Source organism: Sebastes fasciatus, chromosome 18 (genome assembly GCF_043250625.1).
Source record: "Sebastes fasciatus isolate fSebFas1 chromosome 18, fSebFas1.pri, whole genome shotgun sequence".
Lineage (NCBI taxonomy): Eukaryota > Metazoa > Chordata > Actinopteri > Perciformes > Sebastidae > Sebastes > Sebastes fasciatus.
Window position 1 is genome coordinate 21,238,872 of NC_133812.1, and position 19,787 is coordinate 21,258,658.

The 19,787-nt window shown below is 38.3% G+C and overlaps 2 protein-coding genes across 3 annotated transcripts; one reads left to right on the forward strand and one right to left on the reverse strand.

The window, feature by feature from the left end:
• Window positions 1-784: 784 nt before the first annotated feature.
• arv1 (ARV1 homolog, fatty acid homeostasis modulator) lies at window positions 785-6,608 on the forward strand. 2 transcript variants are annotated; one of them, XM_074615641.1, is made up of 5 exons: window positions 785-953; window positions 1,189-1,305; window positions 2,135-2,288; window positions 2,771-2,995; window positions 3,959-6,608. In XM_074615641.1, exons 1-5 carry the CDS (start codon window positions 858-860, stop codon window positions 4,084-4,086), a joined length of 720 nt encoding a protein of 239 aa, XP_074471742.1. In that variant the 5' UTR covers window positions 785-857; the 3' UTR covers window positions 4,087-6,608. The 2 variants fall into 2 exon arrangements, with proteins under 2 accessions (XP_074471742.1, XP_074471741.1); XM_074615640.1 differs by having other exon boundaries at window positions 789-953; window positions 1,186-1,305.
• Window positions 6,609-16,127: 9,519 nt separating this feature from the next.
• fam89a (family with sequence similarity 89 member A) lies at window positions 16,128-19,787 on the reverse strand. The gene is made up of 2 exons (XM_074615040.1): window positions 19,401-19,787; window positions 16,128-16,551 (listed from the first exon to the last, which is right to left on the reverse strand). The coding sequence occupies exons 1-2, from the start codon at window positions 19,644-19,646 to the stop codon at window positions 16,264-16,266; spliced, it is 534 nt and encodes a 177-aa protein (XP_074471141.1). The 5' UTR covers window positions 19,647-19,787; the 3' UTR covers window positions 16,128-16,263.

A 19,787-nucleotide genomic window follows, 5' to 3' on the forward strand; every position in this document is an offset into this window, starting at 1 on the left:
CAGCATACTCTGCAGCTGTCAAACCGGTCCCTCCGGTGTCAAACATCAAGTAAAAGTATAAAGTAATATTAAATGGAAATGGTAAAGTACAAGTACAAGTACAGTGCTTGAGTAAATGTACTTCGTTGCATTCCACCACTGAGTACAGTATAGTATAAAATTGTAGGCTACTGTAGTATAAACCGGAAATATTAGTAAATCTCCACACCTGAAGTAAATACAGTCTAAAATGCAGCAAGAAATGCATTAAATCAGATTGTAAACACAACTTCTATTCTATTAATTGTAGAAAACATATATTTTAATTGTAGTTTTCTATTTATATAAGGTTATATGTATGACTCTTGACTTTTAAAGTACTTCTTTTGTGTTAAGTTGTTTATTTTTTACCGTTATGCACCACAACACCAAAAAAAAAATCCTGCTTCTGATTCAAAAGCCTTCAGATTATTATTTTTTTTTTACATTTATCCTTTGATATTGCAATATATTGTTATTAATTGTTTTTTATTTGTTTGTTTGTTTTATTGACACAACAAACATGAATTACTTCTTTATTGTTTTCTTCCATTTACATGCATGTTCTTTTTAAATATCTATATATATTGTAATTTGCTTAATGAATTGTATATATGTATGTATATGTTTTTGTTTTTATTTTATTCTTTTTTTTATTGAATTGACGCTTTGGCAATATTGTTCACCTGACAATCATACCAACAAAGCAAATTGAATTGAATTGCTGACAAATCTGTACTTTTATTTTGAAGGCGGAACTGTATGGAAAACTCTTACTTCCTACTTCCGCTTTGCTTGCCTCCCATGCTAGTTGTGTTTTGTAGTTATCAGGGTGCAGAATGGGGAAAGATGACTTTAGGTGTGTTGAATGTAACGAAAAAGCCTCGGAGTTACACCGGGATTACAGCAACGGGATCCTGAAGATAACTATATGTGTATGTTAACTGTTAACTTCTTTGAATTGAGTCGACTGGTTGTGTTTATGATGAAGATGTGAGCTAACAATGTTTACCTCAGAGATGTTACAGCTAACTTTGACAACATGCCTTAATATTATCATGTCATTCCTTAGCAGCAGCATGGAAACTACAGATTAATCTGTCAGTATCATGCTGGAGTTTACCTGTATGTGTGTGTGTGTGTGTGTGTGTGTGTGTGTCTCTCCAGCAGTCCTGCCAGAAGCCAGTGGACAAGTACATTGAATATGACCCAGTTATCATCCTGATTGATGCCATTCTGTGCAAGACGCAGGCGTTCAGACACATTTTGTTCAACACAAGCTTGAATGTAAGTCAACTATTTTTTTTTTACCTCCCTTGCACATGTGCAAAAACAATAATAGATCAGTCTAAACTAGGATGTGTGCATGTTGATGGACATTTAAAGGACCCATATTATAAAAAAGTGAGATTTTCATGTTTTTTTTTTTATTATAAAGCAGGTTTAAGTGATATATAAATACTGTGAAAGTATCGAAACACTCAATCCACAGGGAAATACACACAGCCCGTATTCAGAAACTCTGCATTTGAAACAAGCTGTCAGGATTTCTGCCCGTTTGTGATGTCACAAATATACAATATTTAGACCCTTTATACACATTTAATCATAAACATTCTAAATGTGTCCCAGTTTATTCCTGGTTGCAGTGTATGTGAATGTCATCAGCTGACAGGAAGTACACATGGACCCAAGCTGTTGCCTAGCAACGCAATTCTGTTGCAATTTCGTTGCATTCCGTCAAAATGTGCTAAAACGGAGCGTTTCAGACAGAGAGTGAATACAGGCATATTCAGGCTGACGGTATGAGGAAAATAAAGTTTTTTTTTGTACATTACAGCATGTAAACATGTTCTAGTAGAAACACAAAATACAAGTATGAACCTGAAAACGAGCATGATATGGGACCTTTAAGTTAAAAGTCAAAACACTGACAGGGAACATTTTACTGCACAATGAGTACTTTTACTTTTGATACTTTAAGGTTTTGAATGCAATACTTGTAGTGGAGTATTTTCACAGAGCGGTAGGATGAATACTTCTTCCATCACTAGTGTTCAGGTATACTTAATTAATATGTGTGTTTTTACCTCCTCTCCTCCACCTCCTCCTCCAGATCCACTGGAAGCTGTGTGTGTTCTGCCTGCTGTGTGAGGCGTACCTCAGGTGGTCTCTGCTCCGCGGCTCCGAGCAGAGCAGCGACCCCGCTGACATCATCAGGTACACCAAGCAATGGGAGTTCTACGGCATGTTTGGATTGGCCGCCCTCGGTAAGATGATAAAACAAGAGCGCCATTACTCGTCTGTTACTGTCTGTGTCGCTGCCGTAGTGTATGTTAGAGTGTTAATATGGAGCACCATCTACTGAGAACACATGGATGGTTACAGTCAGTGGTGGAATGTCACTAAGTACATTTACAAAAATACTATTTTGAGGTAATTGTACTTTACTTGAGTATTTTTTTGAGCTGGAACCAGAGAATGATTCACATATTTAGCTTGATAAAAGACTTAATCGATTTAAAAACTGTTGTTGATTAATTTTCAACTAATCATTTCAGCACTATGCTGGAGTCAAGCGCCCTCTATGGGATAAAGAATAGAAATGACAATTCCCCTCTTGTTGGTAAAGGCTGAATTTTGCTGATACTCATCCATACTGTAGGATACAGTTTAATCTAACACCTTTTATACTAAAAAGTAATTTCCATGTATAATTTAATACATCTATCTGTGTCTCTTGGTGGTGTAGAGCTGTCGGCATTCTGCGGCGGCGTGCTGTGGTTCCTCTGGGCGGTGGTTGGTCGTCAGCAGGGCGGGACCCTGGAGCTCAGCCTGCTCCTCAGAGCCCTGCTGCTGTCCTGCTACGGAAAGGTCCTCCTCATCCCCGCTGTCATCTGGGAGCACGACTACTCGCCGCTCTGCCTCGGCCTCATCAAGCTGTTTGTGCTCACCTCAAACTCACAGGCCATCAGAGGTAGGAGGATGGATTCTCTCACTCACCTCTGGTGTCATCTAGACAGGCAGATAGATTTGATTTTTACTCGCCCCAGACTCACTGTGAACAGGTGTATTTGGAACTACTTTCTACTGAGAAAATAGTTTAATAAATATATTAAAATAAGTGAGCAAATTTACTTAAACAAATGACATTATATGTAAATCTAAACAAATAAAATGAAAATAATAAATAAATACATTACAATAAATACATTACACTAAGTAAGTAAATTAAAATAAATAAATAAAAACGTATCTTTATTTTTTTTAGGATTTTCTAACACTCTCAATACTGACCAAGAAAATATCATAATTTAAGAATTAATAATAAGAAAAAAAATAACTTTAATTTTTAAGGAATATGTTTGTACTTTGTGAGACACATCGGTGAAGTCTCGGTATTTCATTCTTTAAACAACATTTCAAAGCACCAGCAGGTGGCAACTAACTCTCTCTTTGTTTGAAACGACCCCTCCTGCTCCTGGTGCTCCTCACTGCATGGACCCCCAGACACTTAAAATAAATACATTACATAACACAAAAGGTTTTAGTCCACGTTTTTTGCGTTTGTATAATTATTTTCTTCAGCAGCTCTGGAAACATAAATCTGCTCATTGTGTTTGGCAGCTCGCCTGTGAGCAGCAAACAATGAGATGTTGTTGAGTATGGTTATGGTCTGCTGCTCTGATGAGGAACTTCTGTACGTCATATTAATAAAGAACAAATTAGAGTTTGTCTGATGCCGAGTGCAACGAACTCTTGGATCTCATGTTGTGTCTACTGTTCATACCAGCTTGAAAATAGAATTTCTCAAAATAAATGTTGAGACTTTTTTTGGTTTACACATTTTCTGTAGGATTCAAGATTTTTCAGACGTACTTTAACTAACATGAAAACAAAGTATATATATTCATAATTTTCTCATCCGTCTCTTCTGCAGTGATCCTGAACAGCAGTAGACGTCTGTCACTGCTGGCCGTGTGTTTAGGCCTGCTGTCAGAGACCTGCGTGGCTCAGGCCTGTAAACAGCTTCCATGGAGCATCCAGGACATGTTGACATTGGACTGAACGTCATCAGACTGTCGGTTATCTCTCAGGGACGAACAAGTGATCGTGGACGCCAACTTGTGCCAGAGAGAGGCAGGTTTTTGAAAGAACCCTCTACACACGGAGTTGGAGAAGGAGTGTTCTGAAGTGTTTTTGCTGCTCAAAGCCAAAAACGGAGACAGAAAGCAGCAGAAGATCCATCTTCGTGTTGGAGGTATATTTAGGAGGTGGCTCTCCTGTTGTTTTTGGTTTTAAAGGGTGGACAATGAGCTCAAGATTCCTGTGACATTTTTTCATTTGATTTGATGACTTTATTGAGACAAACATACAGAGAGGAGCTGCAGCATGGCAACGTCTCCTGATCTAAATGACTGTTTCTCAGGGCCGCTCTCTCTACAATTGACACAAACACCGACCCCGAGGTTGTAATTTGACAAGAAGTACTTCTCTGTTTGGACAGGACGCTCTTCACATTCTTTGGCTCATTGGTGACATACTTACCTTAACTCACACACACATGCATACAGAAACACACACACACACACACAGGGTCAATTGTGAGAATGAAGTGGGGATAAGTGGTTAAATAAAGCAGACAGAATTGACTTTCCCATTATTTATAACTATGCTGAAAGATTAGTGTCACTGTGATAGAGGAAGAACAGCTGATGTTATATGTTGGGTTTGATCGGGTTTCGATTTTTGCATCAGTAAGCACTATTTTGTTTGATATTCAACTATATTAGGGCTGCTACTAGTTGATTATTTGTTTTAATAATCAATCAATTGTCTATAAAATGTCAGAAAATAGAGAACGATGCCTTACAGAGCCCAAGGTGACTCCCCCAAATTGCTTGTTTGGTCCGACCAACAGTCCAAAACCCCAAAATATGTCATTTACAATTTTACGAAATAGATAAAAGCAGCAAATTCTCACATCTGAGCAGTTAGAGCCAGAAAATGTTTGGCATTTTTGCTTGATAATTGACTTAAAATGATTATTTGATTATCAAAACTGTTGCTGATTAATTTTCTGTCAATCATCTAATCAATTAATCCGCTAATAGTTCATTGGAATTTATTAAATTAGACTATTCTCATGACAAACAATTACCAAAATGATTTCTACTGTATGTTTTCCTCATGTTCTTTACTTTTGTCATCATGTGTCATTAAACTCACCACTGAAGCTGAAACTAATGAAATTCTTAAGGCAGGGTCCGCCATTTATTTGTTACAGAATGATGAGTAAAATCCTTTAACACACCAAACTGCAGCAGGAATCTCACCAGACATCTGGTTTACAATAATAATCATTATGAAACATGTGGGTAAACTTTACCAAGCCTCCTCTTACTGTCCCTGGAATGTGTCTGTCTGTAAACAGAGCAACGTTCAATCAGTAAAAACAAACGTCCGAAGCCGACCGAGTGTCTGTGGAATGAGGGGAATTCATCCACTGCACTTACCTTCATACAGTATGAACAGTATGAAGGGACAGCTGAACCGGCCTCGGCCCCCAGGAGTCTTTGCAGGAGTCGTGTCGTTGTTACGAACACGTGACGAGAGGCGAGGCTGAATTCTTTCTGAACAAAACCATCTGCTGACAGAGGACTCACCCCACCAGATAACGGGATGGACATTCAGTGCTTTTAGGGGATACAGTTTCTATACTATAGCTGCACGTAGCATCAATTTATCATCAAATTAACACCGTAAACAAATCATCTGTTCTATTCAATATCACTGTTTTTACTTCTTAACATCGTGTCTTGTCCTCCATGAACCCTTCTTTGGTGTTTGTTGTCTTTATGACATTTTATCTGCGTTTCACTTCTTCCACCATCTGCTGTTACTACAAAGTCTGTTGTAAGAATCACGCCCTTCTGCTGTTGGGTTGTTTTGTAAGGCGGCATTCGCAAAATGTCCTCCAGTTACAAGAAATGAACAAAAACTACAACAACTATTAAATTAATTGGCAACTATTTTTATAATTGATTCATTGGTTTTAGTAATTTTTTAAGATTTTTTTTTTTTTTTTAAATGTCTGATTCCAGCTTCTTAAATGTGAATACTTTCTGGTTTCTTTACTCCTTTATGACAGTAAACTGAATATCTTTGAGTTGTGAACAAAACAAGACGTCATTTGGGGCTTTGGGAAACACTGATTGTCATTTTTCACCATTTTCTGACATTTTATAGACCAAACAACTAATCGATTAATCAAGAAAATAATAGAAAATGAAAATAATCGTTAGTTTCAACCCTATGTTAGTGTCTTATCTGTACCTCTGTACTTTCCACGATTGTTGCAGATATTGCAAAAGAAATAATGTTGACATATTTGTGGCTTTCTGTCATGGACCATCCCTGAAGTTTGGCAGCGACTTCTGTTATAGATTATGTAAAACGAACTTGCAGAGCGAGTTTGCCACGAGCTGCATGAAACACACTGCAGTTAAATGTTGCAGTACGCGCTCTCTGTACTGTCTGCTATATAAACATACGACATGGAGTAAATAAAATATTTGTATTTAAACATATGTATGTGATTTGATTTTGTGTGTGTGTGTGTGTGTGCGTGTGCTGCCTCTGCACATGTTATTACAGGCCTGTGAATAGTTGAGGAGACGACACACGAGTGAGGAATGTTTTGTTAGGTGTCCTCACCCTGGGAGGATCCGTGCTCCGGAGCAACACAGTCTGGATCGGTTTAAGCTTTTAACACAGAAATGACCGAAACGTCTTCTTCTGCAGGAGATAAACTGGTGTTTTCATGGATCCTCGCAGCAGAAGGAAGCAGAAAGAGCAGTGCAGTTTGGAGCTCAGTTGTACAAATTGTGCACTGTGTCTTCTTGTTTTTATTTCAAAATTTCATACATCCATGTGTCATTGTTCTACCATAAAAAAACAATGTGCAAAATGCATAATTTGTCAATTAAATTAAGGTTATAGGAGAGGTCTATCGGCACAGATACCAACTTGTGAGATATCTTGTCTACCTGTTTTTATTTCAGTCTTTTACATTTCTTTAATGATGCACAAAAGTGTAAATAAGCACAGGAATAGACACGTGTTATGTCAGTGTCTGATTCTCCAGGACAAAGTCTTTGTGAACAAAGCTCCGAGGGAGTTTCTAAATCTGGAAAGTGTCGCTCAATTACTGCGGCATGCAGTGGTTTAATCTGACTAATCAGATTACCGTAACAGCAGTCACCTCACAGCCATTTACCAGTCTGGACCAGTGGGGAAGCCAAAGTCCAACCTCAAGTCACTTTACCCTCCTGGTACAGAACCCTCTGCCTTCGCTGAAAATTGAAGTGTTATTTTACCTGATAAGTATAGACTGGAGGTCACAGGTGATGTTAAATTGGTCAATATACATCAAATAGTAAAATCTGAGATCTTGTGGTAGTTTGTTCCAACAGTGGACTAAACACAGTCATAAACCAAAGTATTGGACACATTATGGAATTTTTTTTTAGTTGGCGCTGTTATAACAATTCATCCTGAGGGGGACATGAACCAAATTCCACGGCAATCCATCCAATCGTTGTAGAGATATTTCACTGAAAACCACAAGCTGCAGACTAGAAACCCCCCCAAACATCATTATAAAGAATGTATTCAAAGCTGCTCCAGTTGAGTCTGGATATCAGCAGGAAGCAGCACACAGAAATGCATGAGGATGTATAAATATTCAAATTATGAACCCATTAAATGAGCAGGAAATGTGTTGTATACTAACCAGCAGTCATTAGAGCCAGCAGGTCGGTCATGAACCGGCCTCACTGGGATCAATGGACTGAAAAGAACAACACTAAGGAAACAGAACAGCACTATATAACAGGAATTAACTCAGAAAAAACAAGAACTATCAACAGAAATCAGTAATTGGTGACCTCAGTTCAAAAATATGACCACCATCTAACTCTTTCGTGCATGTTATTGTGAAAGACGAGCCTTCTGCTGGTGCCCACAGCCCGGCTCAGATGTAGCAGTCTTTCCCTCCCTCCCTCCCTGCAGAGAGAGTGATGCGCACCTTGGATTTGCTCTCTCAATCAAGATTATGTTAATCTGCTCTAATCCCCTAACAGACGCTCAGATGGGCAGCACGAGACCAGAGCACAGAGCAGAGAGAGAGAGAAAGACAACATGGGCTTCATATGATGCACAACTGTCTGTATAGAGGAGCCTTCATACAGAGAATATATCAAAGCTCTTTTATGGAGCTTTTAAATGAATACATGTTTTATGATATAGGGGTATATTTAGGCATTTCATTTGACGTCAGATGCCAGTGCAGCTTGGCTGGTTTGCTTTGCAATTCTGGTTGCAGTATCTAGAGTTTGAGTGGAAAGCTTTAATGTCCATTTAATGCTTAAACTTAAACACAAATGAGACCAGAAACAAAAAAAACAGTGCATTTAAAAAAAATCCAAAAAAACATAAGAGTATAAAAGAAAGAAAATTACAAAGCACCACAATATTGCCATTACAATTTAAAGACCTGTAGGCCTATTAAAGGTTTACTTGAGTAAAACTATATAATATTAAGAGCAATTAATCTGTATTAATCTACATTAATATGTAAACAGAATTTTTGCATTGGAGCGAATTGTTTTTTTTGTGATCAAATTTTATGGAAATTATTACCAACAACAACAAAAAATGGCATAATTCAAAACAAGACATTAATTGAAATAATAAAAAATAAATAAATAAATAATAATAATAAAAAATACGTAAATAAATTTTTTTTTTTAATTAACTAATTGGATTGGAGCTGATTTGACTTATTTTATATACTGTTAAGTGTTTCAATTTACTGTATAACAATGCCTCATATTTTATATGCACTTCATAGATTTTTAATCTTAATCTGCAAAGTAATCATTAACTATGTCAGATAACTGAAGTACAATATTTACCTGTGAGTACATGTACTGTAACTAACGTACATACTCAATCACACCACTGGTTAATTACAGGAGTACACTGTCATCTATTAGTTCTCGCTGTTAAATTGGTATGATTATATTTTAAAAAACACCTTTCTGACTATTACACTACCACACTCTGGTATTTCAAAGGACAAAATTCACAAAGCAGTGACACCACACAGTGGAGAACATTCAGCGCATGTGGAGTTGAAACGAGTGTTGCGTGACCTATTTCTTCAGTCTCACAGGGAGGTTTGTGAGAATTTAAACAGAGTCTCAGCGTGTGAGAATATAAACAGTGTTTTATCATCATCAGTAATTCATCTCCCGGCATGAGGAGCTGCTACATCAAAGCCGTCACATCCTGCTGCAGTAATGATCAATTAAACCGGAACTGCTTTGGCATGGCAGATAAGATAGTCAGGACCAAAATGCAGATTGGTGCATTTAAATGCAGGCCAGAGTGAGATGCATTCAGGAGAAAAACAGAAGAAGTAGGGCAGCAGAGAGAGGAAGAAGACTGTAGTTTGGTCTGAGAGAGCTGTGCGTTTTACTGGGGTTGATAGGGAAGAAGATGTCTTATTATTTTTTATTCATTTTTAGTCATTTTAGCAGCTATTGGATGAACTTCCATGAGATTTGGTTCAGCCATTCATGGCGTACGTTGGTTCAGTTTCATGTAGAATTTTAAAAAAAAGCTCACACCAAACCTGAAAAGTATGGAATCACTTTATTAAATCCATATCAGTATAATAACTATGATAGCATTGAGACTAATTGTCCAAAGAAACAGTAGTATGGTCATTATTCATAGATCAAAGAACAGGAGTAATAATAGATGGTATAACAACACACTTCTTCTGCTTATATGCAACACAAAATACATTAACACCATTTTTTTCCCACTATAGTGATTTAATGAATGATTATGATATACAGTATAAATATGACATTTCACTCTCACATTCAAACAAATTTAACGGCTGCAGCCGGTAATTAGAAAAGGTGGATAATAATAATCGGAATATTCAATCTGTTGTATTTAACACCTAAAGGCTCTCTTGTGTTTTTCTTGGCTGATTTGCGCGCTACAATTCAGCTGATGAAACACAGGTCTCAACACAGGTCGGCTTAAAGAAGAATAAGTTTGAATTTTAGTGGAAAAACTCATGTTTTTATGCATTTTTGGCCATTTCTCAGGGGGCCAAGCAGAAGTTAGAAGTTTTAAGGTGACTGAAACATGATCATTTGACAGCTAATCTTGATATAAATCAACATGTTTCATGAATAAATCTCCCTCTCTGACACTCTCATTAAATACCATCAATATCTGTGTGTCCACACTGTTCCTACATTTCCCAGAGTGCTTAGTAACAACCACTAGAGCTGAGGTGAACACTGAGACATGACTGTGGCTACGTTCCAAATCACATACTTTTAGTACATACTGCAGCCTTACAAAGTACGCACTATTGCATGCAGTATGTATACAATTGGGACATACTACTTCTTCATGACATTGCGCCTTGAACTTTGACCCTCTTTGCTCATATATCCGCCGCAGAGGATTGTGGGTCAGAGTAGCCAGAAGAGCATGCTGGCTTGCATACTGCAAAATACATCCGGATATAGTAGGACATCCTGGTATTTTTGGGTTTTGACATACTATGTAAATCATTTCTGGCATATTAAATAGTAGTATGGATATTGGAACGCACAGTGTGATTACAGTAACACCCCTCACTTTGTGGCTGCAATGCATTCTGGTCTATTGAGGCCACTTTATGTAGAAAAATCTCTCACAATTGAGTTCTTCCTGTGATTGTTCGCTTTAGAATAGAAGCGCTTGCTGTTTGATTAAGAGAGACTCGCACCAAAACATGACATTTACATAGAAACAAATCCACTGTAGTTCGCTGTAAGTATGTGGGCGACATCATCACATTGTGTACATTTACAATCGTGTTCAAATGTTTGAAGTATTTCTTTTGTCCCTCCAAGGTAAAGATGATCAATAAACACCCTGAGATGACATCGCCACATTACACATCCAATAATCACATGAAAAAAGGGGGGCTGTAAAAGTAGGAAACACACTTTTCAACTGCTAATGGTAACGATATTAGGTACAATTTGCTGGTGTTCAATTTAAAGTTCAACTCTCTTGTGCTGGGTTTAGTTACAGTAGAGCTACTGTAAAAGGAGCACCGTGTGCCTGTGCAATAAAGACCAACTCAAACAGGATCAGGTGCTTTTAGGGGAGATTCAACACCGATCAACCACAAACAAGTGCAAAATCATACTTGTTTGAACAAGCGAGGAGTGCACCATGTCGTTTATTTTGCAAGTGACACGACGGATTTTAAGGCTGTTACAAGTTTTGGAGGTTAAAGCTGCTTCATGTAGAAACTAAAAATGGATTTTGACAGAATAAATGTAGAAAATTGAGTTATTCTGTGTTGCGGTTCCGTGTTTTGTCGTGTCTGGGAAACATCAAACCCAAGACAGGAAGAGAACGACCTCAGCAACTCAAATTTCAGAGGGAGGAAGCATCAGAAAATAACACCACCACCACCACCACCACCACCACTCCCAACAGCTGCATCCTCGTCAATAAAATGAAAAAGGAGCCTTCGACCGAGGAGTAAAAAAAGAAAACAGGAAAGGAAAAGTACCAGAGCAAAGCTCCAAATCTCTAAACACCTTTTAATCAGGTCTTTCTGAGATTTTCTGGATTTGCATATTGATGTAATACATTACCAGAAAAAGGATTTAGGAGGTTGCAAAAGCCATCAAGTTTCAAATTGTACACGCAGCAGCTTTAAGAACCAAGTGCATGTCAAGCGAGTCAAATGATATAAACGGTTTATTCTCGTCCCCGTGTTGAACAGCGAACCACAGGTCTGAAACCTGAAGGTTTACAAAAGGCACTAATTGTGTTGACATCCAATAAAACGTCTGGGGTCAAGTTTGTGCAGAAATGTTTTAAGCTGCATTGATTATTAGGGATGGGGGAAAAAAATCTATGCAGCATAGTATCACGATATTTTGCGTGGCAATATTGCATCGATACATGGACGTTAAGTATTGATCTTTTATTGTGTGAATGCTATACAGCATTTGTTAACAGGTAGCTCAGGATGAAGCTTGTATTTCAAAGTAAAAGACCCCAACTCTCACTGTATGTTAACAGGAAACTAGGGATGGCCCTAATGTTTCAAAATAAAAGTTTATTCCACCCAAATACTACTTTTTAGAAGTCTATTCCGCATTTGCGCTTTAAGATTTCTGTATTTTCAGCAATGCTTTGCAATTACTTTCAGTTGTCAGCATTCACACGCATTTTCTGCAGGAAATGCAATCATTTAGTTTAATCCCCTCAACAATCAATTAACCAATACCGGACGCTATTCTGTCTTTCAGAGGTTGTAACAGGCTCAGTTTTAAAGCTAGATTGAAGATACGGGTATCATATGAAACTAGAAAACCAAAGGAATCAGTTGGTAACAATCATGATGAGAAGAACGCTAAATAACACTCCAAAGTTGGAGAGCAAAAACTGGCATGGCCATTTTCAAAGGGGTCCCTTGACCTCTGACCTCGTGATACACGACTGAAAACTCTGAGATGTACAGAGTGAAAACTGGATCTTATTAGATAAAACAAATGTTGACAAACTGCATAATTTGTAGTTGGAAAAAGGCAATAAATTGCAATACATCGTAATATATCTTATCGCAAAATGTTTGAAATCGTATTGTGACTTAAATATCGTGATAACATCGTATCGTGGGGCCTTTGGTGATTCCCACCCCCATCGATTGGTAGCTTCGGATTAGGTTGCAGGGATAAAACTGGTGTTTTAAATGACTCTAAATGGGTCATATGACTGGAAATATTAGGAGCATTCAGATGCAGGTTGACTGTACAGACAAAATGTTACGTTTCATAAACTCTGGCCCTTTACGGACTTAGATGATTCGTAACAAATAACAGAGAGCAAACATTCAACCCAACGTATTAGATAATGTAGTCAGTACCATTGTACTCTATTGCCGAGTTTAGGTTTCTGGTTCCATTTAGAAACTTGCATTATCGATTATTAACAGCACAAGATTTAAAAGTGAGTAGGTAGTTGTGTTTTTGAGCGAGAGGTGTCGTGATGTTACACTGCTGTAGGTCACTATGAAATGATGAGTTTGTACACCGTTACTGATACTGTACTTTTGACTTCAGGGCTCTCTAAACACTGAAAATATGAGTGTTTCTTTGAGACGGCTAAAGGCATAACCATCACCTCAATGAAACATTAACCGTCACTGCTAAAAGACAGAGACAACATGTTCATGATAACTGTGGAGACATTCTTCAGGACATCAGATGTCAGTAAGTACTGTACATTTTAAGTCAAATGTAACCATTCAAGAGCAGTTCATTATGGGAAACTGTCTTCTTCAGCACCTTTAACCATATAGAGTGCTGCAGGAATGAGTCCTAAAACACAGAAATGAGTCAGCATTTTAGATCTTCCGGTTCCCTCGTCTGGAAGTCAATGGGATTATCTTGCTGAACAAAAACTGTAAGTATCATAAATGTGTGTTTGCCACAGAGCTTATTTTCAGTAATAATCCAAAACCCAATGGAAAAATCCCGTTGGCTTTTTGTTAAGGGAACCAGGGTGACGCTAACTTCCTGGTTGGCCTACAAAAAATACATCATCCCTGCAGCGCTCTATACATTTCATTTTGAGTGCTGTGCTTTCTTTGGTTTGTGTTCCACGAGCACACAAATAGTGGACCAGCCTACAAACAGATGGCGTCGTATGATCTGTACAGACACAATATCAACACTGACACTTCCCACAGCTTCTCAAAGTGAAGGTGGGTGTTGACAGTCAGAACAGCTGCTGTGTGTTGAGCTGAGGCGTTGCGTGCTACAGGTTCAGCTAAACCCTTTTGCTGTAGAGTTTTAGATATTAAGGAAGACCATTCATGTGTGTAGCAGAAATAGTTGCACATCCAAACGTCTTTGCCACCTGCTAAAGTAAGGCTGTCTTTGTGGAGTGTTTCAATTAAAAACACTCTTTAAAACAGCAAGCAGAGATCCAACGGTCTATTAAATTAGAAACACTTGCTGTTACAATCTTGTTAATGACCAGTATTGTCTCGTAATGGAAAGCCCTCAGTTTTAGATTGAGGTTGCAGGTATGTTGAAACTAGGGCTGCAACTAGGATTATTTTTCATATTTTCTCGATTAATAGATTAATCGATTAATCGTTTAGTCTATAAAATGTCAGAAAATGGTGAAAAATATCCATCCCAATTTCACTAAGTCTAAGGTGATGTCTTTAAATGTCTTGATTTGTCCATAGATATTCACTTTAATATGATATAAACAGAAAAAAGCAGGTCATTTTCATATCTGAGAGGCGGCAAACAGCATTTTCTGACATTTTTACATCAAAAAATGACTTTAACGATTAATTAACAAAACAGTTGGTGAATATTTTTCTGTTGATCAACTGATCGATTAGTCGACTAATCGTTGCAGCTCTAGTTGAAACATGAATAAAACCCATTACATCCCTCTCTAACGTGTCTTAAATAATGTTGAAACTCCAGGTACCTGCTAGATGCTGCAGAGCATGTTGCATGTGTTGTTAAGACAGGATCAGTTTTAGTAGGATACATAGTATTATAAAGTCCCCTGTAGTGAGCTGATAGTTGCTACCAAGCTACAGCTTTGCGTGTTACACGGCGAGCAACATTTGAAGGCCACAGCGACCGCAGAAACAATTTACTGGAACAAAAACAGAACTTTTCAACAGATTTGTGTTCTGTATCTTCCACTTCTCTGTCGATGACAGTTCAACTAACAAGTGTAAATTATGTGAGAAGTTGATCACAGTTTCTCAATTATTGGCAATATATTTATTTGAGAGTACATTAAGAAGAAAAGTCTCAAAGCTGGTTATGTTGATAACGGCTGAATAAATCATTTTATCCAGTTTTTTCCTGATTATTTTTCAATCAGTGCTGGCTAGGAAGCGCTTGCTACAGGTCTGTGTTGCTGCTGATTTACAACTTGAGCCTTATTTTCATAGTCGTTTCTGTCAGTTATGATGATACTGCACAAGGGAACACTTTGCCTGTCTGACTGTCTGATTGACGGCCATAACTATGAAAATAACACCCAAGTTGTAATAAACCGGGATTATGCTTCAACTCCTCAGTCGGTGCATCATGAAAGTGAGTAGCCTCAGCAGAGTATAAAACATGATTTGCCAGATCGAAACCACCCAGTCAGAAAACAGTGGCGCATCAAAGTTGTCCAAGCTCTAACAGCTCTGAGGGTTCAGGTTAAAACCGTCTCCAGCATTTTAAACATTTCACATTTTCAGAGCAAACATCAGCTCCGTGTAAAAAAAGGCAGAAAAGTGTAGCCTCCGCTCCTGTACCAAAGCTCACTCTGTTAACAAGCATTTTTACACTTTGAGCAGGTATGAAGGACTCCATTCTTCTTCAGGTCTGACAATGTCTGTCCATGTAAATGAAAGATTTCACCACTTAAAAGTAACACACACACACACACACACCGTCTCCGTCAGCATGTCCACGCCGTCGATCGTCTCTTTGCGCCAACACTGATTGCAGAGTCCACTGTGTTTACGTTTAAAGTCCCATTATCTGTGATTCCCAACCAGTAAATGATGTACCCGTGTACCTGGGTAGAGTACAAAACATCCGTAGAGAGCAACAGGAAAGCAAATATCTTGTTATTTATATTATATAATAAATAATACAACTTTGTTCATATATTTTGTATATGTAAAAAAAAAAAAAAAAAGGTCTGCCAAAAAGGGAGACTGGCTAGTAAAACCACTTGATATAGAAGTAGCAGTAGAGCTTGTTTATAAAAAGAAATAATATATTTATATATATAGCCTAATTTTGAGTATATGGAGTCTTGGAATACAATCCATCTCAACTCCTGAGATTGAGAGAAGGTCAAAACACCCGGCCTCTCAGCTCCGCAGTCTGATGAAGCTCCTGGTCACGCTGCAAAAAGAACCTTCTGCAGCACAAGCAGGGGTGTGTTGCACCTGAGGAGGACGAGTCTATTACGGTAATGACATACCATAAACTGCTACCACTAATGTCTTGGAGGCCAAAAGGTTTCCAGAGCCACTCAAACTTTTCCTCAAGTCTTTTCAGTATGTATCCGTCTGCAGAAGAACGCTGAAGAATGAGGGCCTCAGATGGTGACGTGAAAGGAGTCCCAGCTGTCGTCTTTGCCGCTCCCATTCTTGGACGCTGCCATTGTTGCCGTCCCGTCTCCGACCTCTCCGTCCGGCTGGTCCCCGGTGGGTGTGGCGCCAGGCTCCGGGTAATACTCGTCGTCCTCGTCGAAGTAGCCGTTCTCCATCATGCTGAGGCTGGAGGCGGCGCTCAGGTCCTGGCAGCTGCCCTTGTACTCCTGGATGGACTCGTGGAGCGACCACAGCTGGCACAGCAGGGACATGTCCTGCTGACGCAAACCCACCTGGAGAGAGCAGACCCGGATTAATTACATTATACATTTCTGATGAGGCGTTTTAAAGGCATTTTACTTCTTTTAAAATATAGTGTTTGCTGGTTCTAAACTTTAGTTACTTTTAGGTCCACAAGGGAAAATGCAAACTTGTTCAGTTCTGACACAAACTGCAAATCAAAAGGGGTGGAACGATACATCGATCTGGATCGATGTATTGATTCAATGATCAACGATCCAGTGTCATCGATGCAAAGTGAAAATCTTTGAGATACACCTTTATTTTGACATTTCCACTTTATATTCATTAGATTGTTTTTCATTTAAATGTCTGGAAGTGCTCAGTGATAATTTGTCAAATCATATATTTTAGTTGTTTTTTGCGAGTCTAATTAAATGTGAACTGATTGTGTTAAATGGGCATACGATATCGTCTCGTATCGATCGCAGGCCCCTGAATGTACTTTGTGATATCGGCAAATATCGTATTGTTGTCCAAAGAATCAGTATAATATCGTACCGTGATGAAACCTGTGATTTACACCCCTAGAAATCAACTGAATGCACATGCATGACCACAAAGTACCATAAATACATGAGGTAAACATAAAATCGGATTTTCCTTAAAAAGTTAAAAGTGATACAAGATCTTTCTTGAGATAATCTGTGATTGGTACTCCAGACTCTTAAGTTCTTTAGACTAGATTCGACCCGAGACAACTAGAACTGCCTGCAACTCACGATTATTGCCATTATTTTATCCTAGATTTTGATTACTCAGAAATGCAGCAAATCCTCAGACTTAACTATTAATCGATTAGCAAAAGAATTGCTGATTCATTTTCTGACATTAATAACCTATCATCAGTGCTAAAACAATAAGTTGATTTAATTGATTATTTCATCAAAAGGAAAATTATAGTCAAACATTTTGATAATTCATTAATTAAAAGTTATTTTACAAAGAAAAATGCCAAAAAAACATTGACTGGTTGCAACCTCTAAGATGTGAAAAATTGCAGTATTTTTTATATATATTTGTTAATTGCATATTTTGAGGTTTTTGGACTGTTAGTCAGACAAAACAAGTGAGGCCTGATGGTAATTTCTTAAAAACAAATGCATTAATCTTAAAAATATAATCAAAAGAATAAACTAGTGAACTAATCCTTAGCTGCACCCTTACCTGACATTATGACATTACTGACTCAAAGCTAAAAAAACAAAACTCAACCGCCAGGGTTGAAAAGGGCATTTCTACTGCATACCACTCCGCTGACAGTGCAGTATGAACTGAGGGTCACTGCATTGTCTTCCAAACAAATTACAGCGAGCAGACATGCAGGTCAGACAGCTGAAACCGAGTACTGAGCTCCATAAAGTGGGGAGCGGCTTACCGATTCTAGCATGTAGGACATGTAGGACACATTTACAACTTATTAGACAACGTGAACTACAATCTCATAGTAATACATTAACAGCAACAAAGCAGTAAGCCTGCAGTAGGGAACGTGCTGCAGGGAGGGTAAACATGTGAAGCAGAAATAGGATTTAGTAAAGCCTGTAACAAAAATCCAAATGGCAAAGGGATAGAGTTTCAGCAACAGTTTGACCCCTTTCATCTAAATGACTGGCTATGAGGACACCACAGGCTATTGTTATGTATTGACCAACAGCCATGGAGGAGTCTACCTTTATTATGAAATCTGGTCTGGCTCTGTAATGAAAATCCTTGCTGCTGGCAAGGGAGTGTGCAATAAGTGTCTCAATCTGTTTACACCTCAATGACTGTAATAACATGTATTAAGTTCACCACAGGATTGCATGCTAGCTCATTAAAAACACTTTTATACTGAAGCTAAAAAGGAATCAAATTAAGTTTAGAAAAACAAATCTGCACAATCCTAATGGCTTAAGAGTTGTCTCATCCTCTGCAAAGCTCCTCCTGCTCCTGGTGTCCCTTGTAGCTGGTATTCTTAACACCAGACTCCATTTAAAACAAACGAGTTTTATCTTCTCATGCTTACAAACAACTTTGTATACTGGGTAGCATATAGAAGCATACACTTTGGGAATCAATGGGGTCTTTTCATAACCTCGGCAAACATACAATCCACAATGGTATTCATTTTGTTCAGTTAGCTCTAAATCTAAGTGGGCTGCTGCAAAAAAAAAAAAGAGAGATCCATACCTGAAAGTTGGTATTTTATTTATGTAATGTGTTGTATGGTAAATTGTATGTATGCCCAATTTACCAGGAGACTCCAATAATTTGTAAAATGCTTTAAAATGTGTGCAAAAAGGTGTGTAAATTTGCCCAAAAGCCAGGCAACATCAAACTACCAGAGAATCTTAATGGAATTTGGCTGCATACGAAATGTGACAATCCATACCTGAAAGTTGGTATTTTTATTTATGTAATGTGGTGTGTGGTAAATTATATGTATGCCGAAATTACTAGAAGACTCTACTAATTTGTAAAATGCTTTAAAATGTGTGCAAAGAGGTGTGTAAGTTTGCCCAAAAGCCAGGCAACTTCAAAATATCATCAAATCTTAATGGAATTTGGTTGGATACGAAATGTGCAGCGCATTGACAAAAACAGGGGTGCAAGTTGGTATTTTAATTTATGTAATGTGGTATAGGGTAAATAGTATGTATGCCGAATTTACTAGAAGACTCTATTCATTTGTAAAAAGCTTTAAATTGTGTGCAAAAAGGTGTGTAAGTTTTCTCAAAAGCCAGGCAACATCCAAATATCATCAAATCTTAATGGAATTTGGTTGGATACGAAATGTGCAGACAAAAACAAGGGGTGAAATAAGGGGCACTTTCTACTGAAACACTCCCTGAAATGTTACCATCTCTTTCCGCAGCAGAGCCAGAGCAGCGTCGAGGTTGGCCGGCTTGTTGGACAGCAGGTTGTCGGTGTTCCTGCCTCTGCTCAGGTCGTCCTGGATCATGGTCTTCTTCACGTACATCCTCTCCATGTCTCTCCAGGAGCCGCCGCTCGAGTTCAGCAGCCCGCTCAGGCTCTTCGGCAGCGGCGGAAGACCCTCGATACAGGCCATTCCTCCGTGAGAACCGTTCGATGACTTACCATTCATTGTCCTGTGGAGTTACTAGAAGTAGTAGTAGTAGTATTTACTCTGAAGTTGACTGTTTTAGTCTTTATATCCTGTAAAACGATGAGAATAAACAGCCGTCTTCTCGCGACCAAACAAGCAGAGCAACAGCCGAGGTTCTCT

What these genes read in the sequence shown, in the direction of transcription:
- arv1 (XM_074615640.1), top strand. Translation starts at nt 858, where the DNA reads ATGGGGAAAGATGACTTTAGGTGTGTTGAATGTAACGAAAAAGCCTCG. An exon ending in TCCTGAAGATAACTATATGT is followed by an intron (nt 954 to 1,185) that starts GTATGTTAACTG and finishes GTGTCTCTCCAG; the next exon opens with CAGTCCTGCCAGAAGCCAGT. An exon ending in TGTTCAACACAAGCTTGAAT is followed by an intron (nt 1,306 to 2,134) that starts GTAAGTCAACTA and finishes CTCCTCCTCCAG; the next exon opens with ATCCACTGGAAGCTGTGTGT.
- fam89a (XM_074615040.1), bottom strand. Translation starts at nt 19,646, where the DNA reads ATGAATGGTAAGTCATCGAACGGTTCTCACGGAGGAATGGCCTGTATC. An exon ending in CTCTGCTGCGGAAAGAGATG is followed by an intron (nt 16,552 to 19,400) that starts GTAACATTTCAG and finishes TGCTCTCTCCAG; the next exon opens with GTGGGTTTGCGTCAGCAGGA.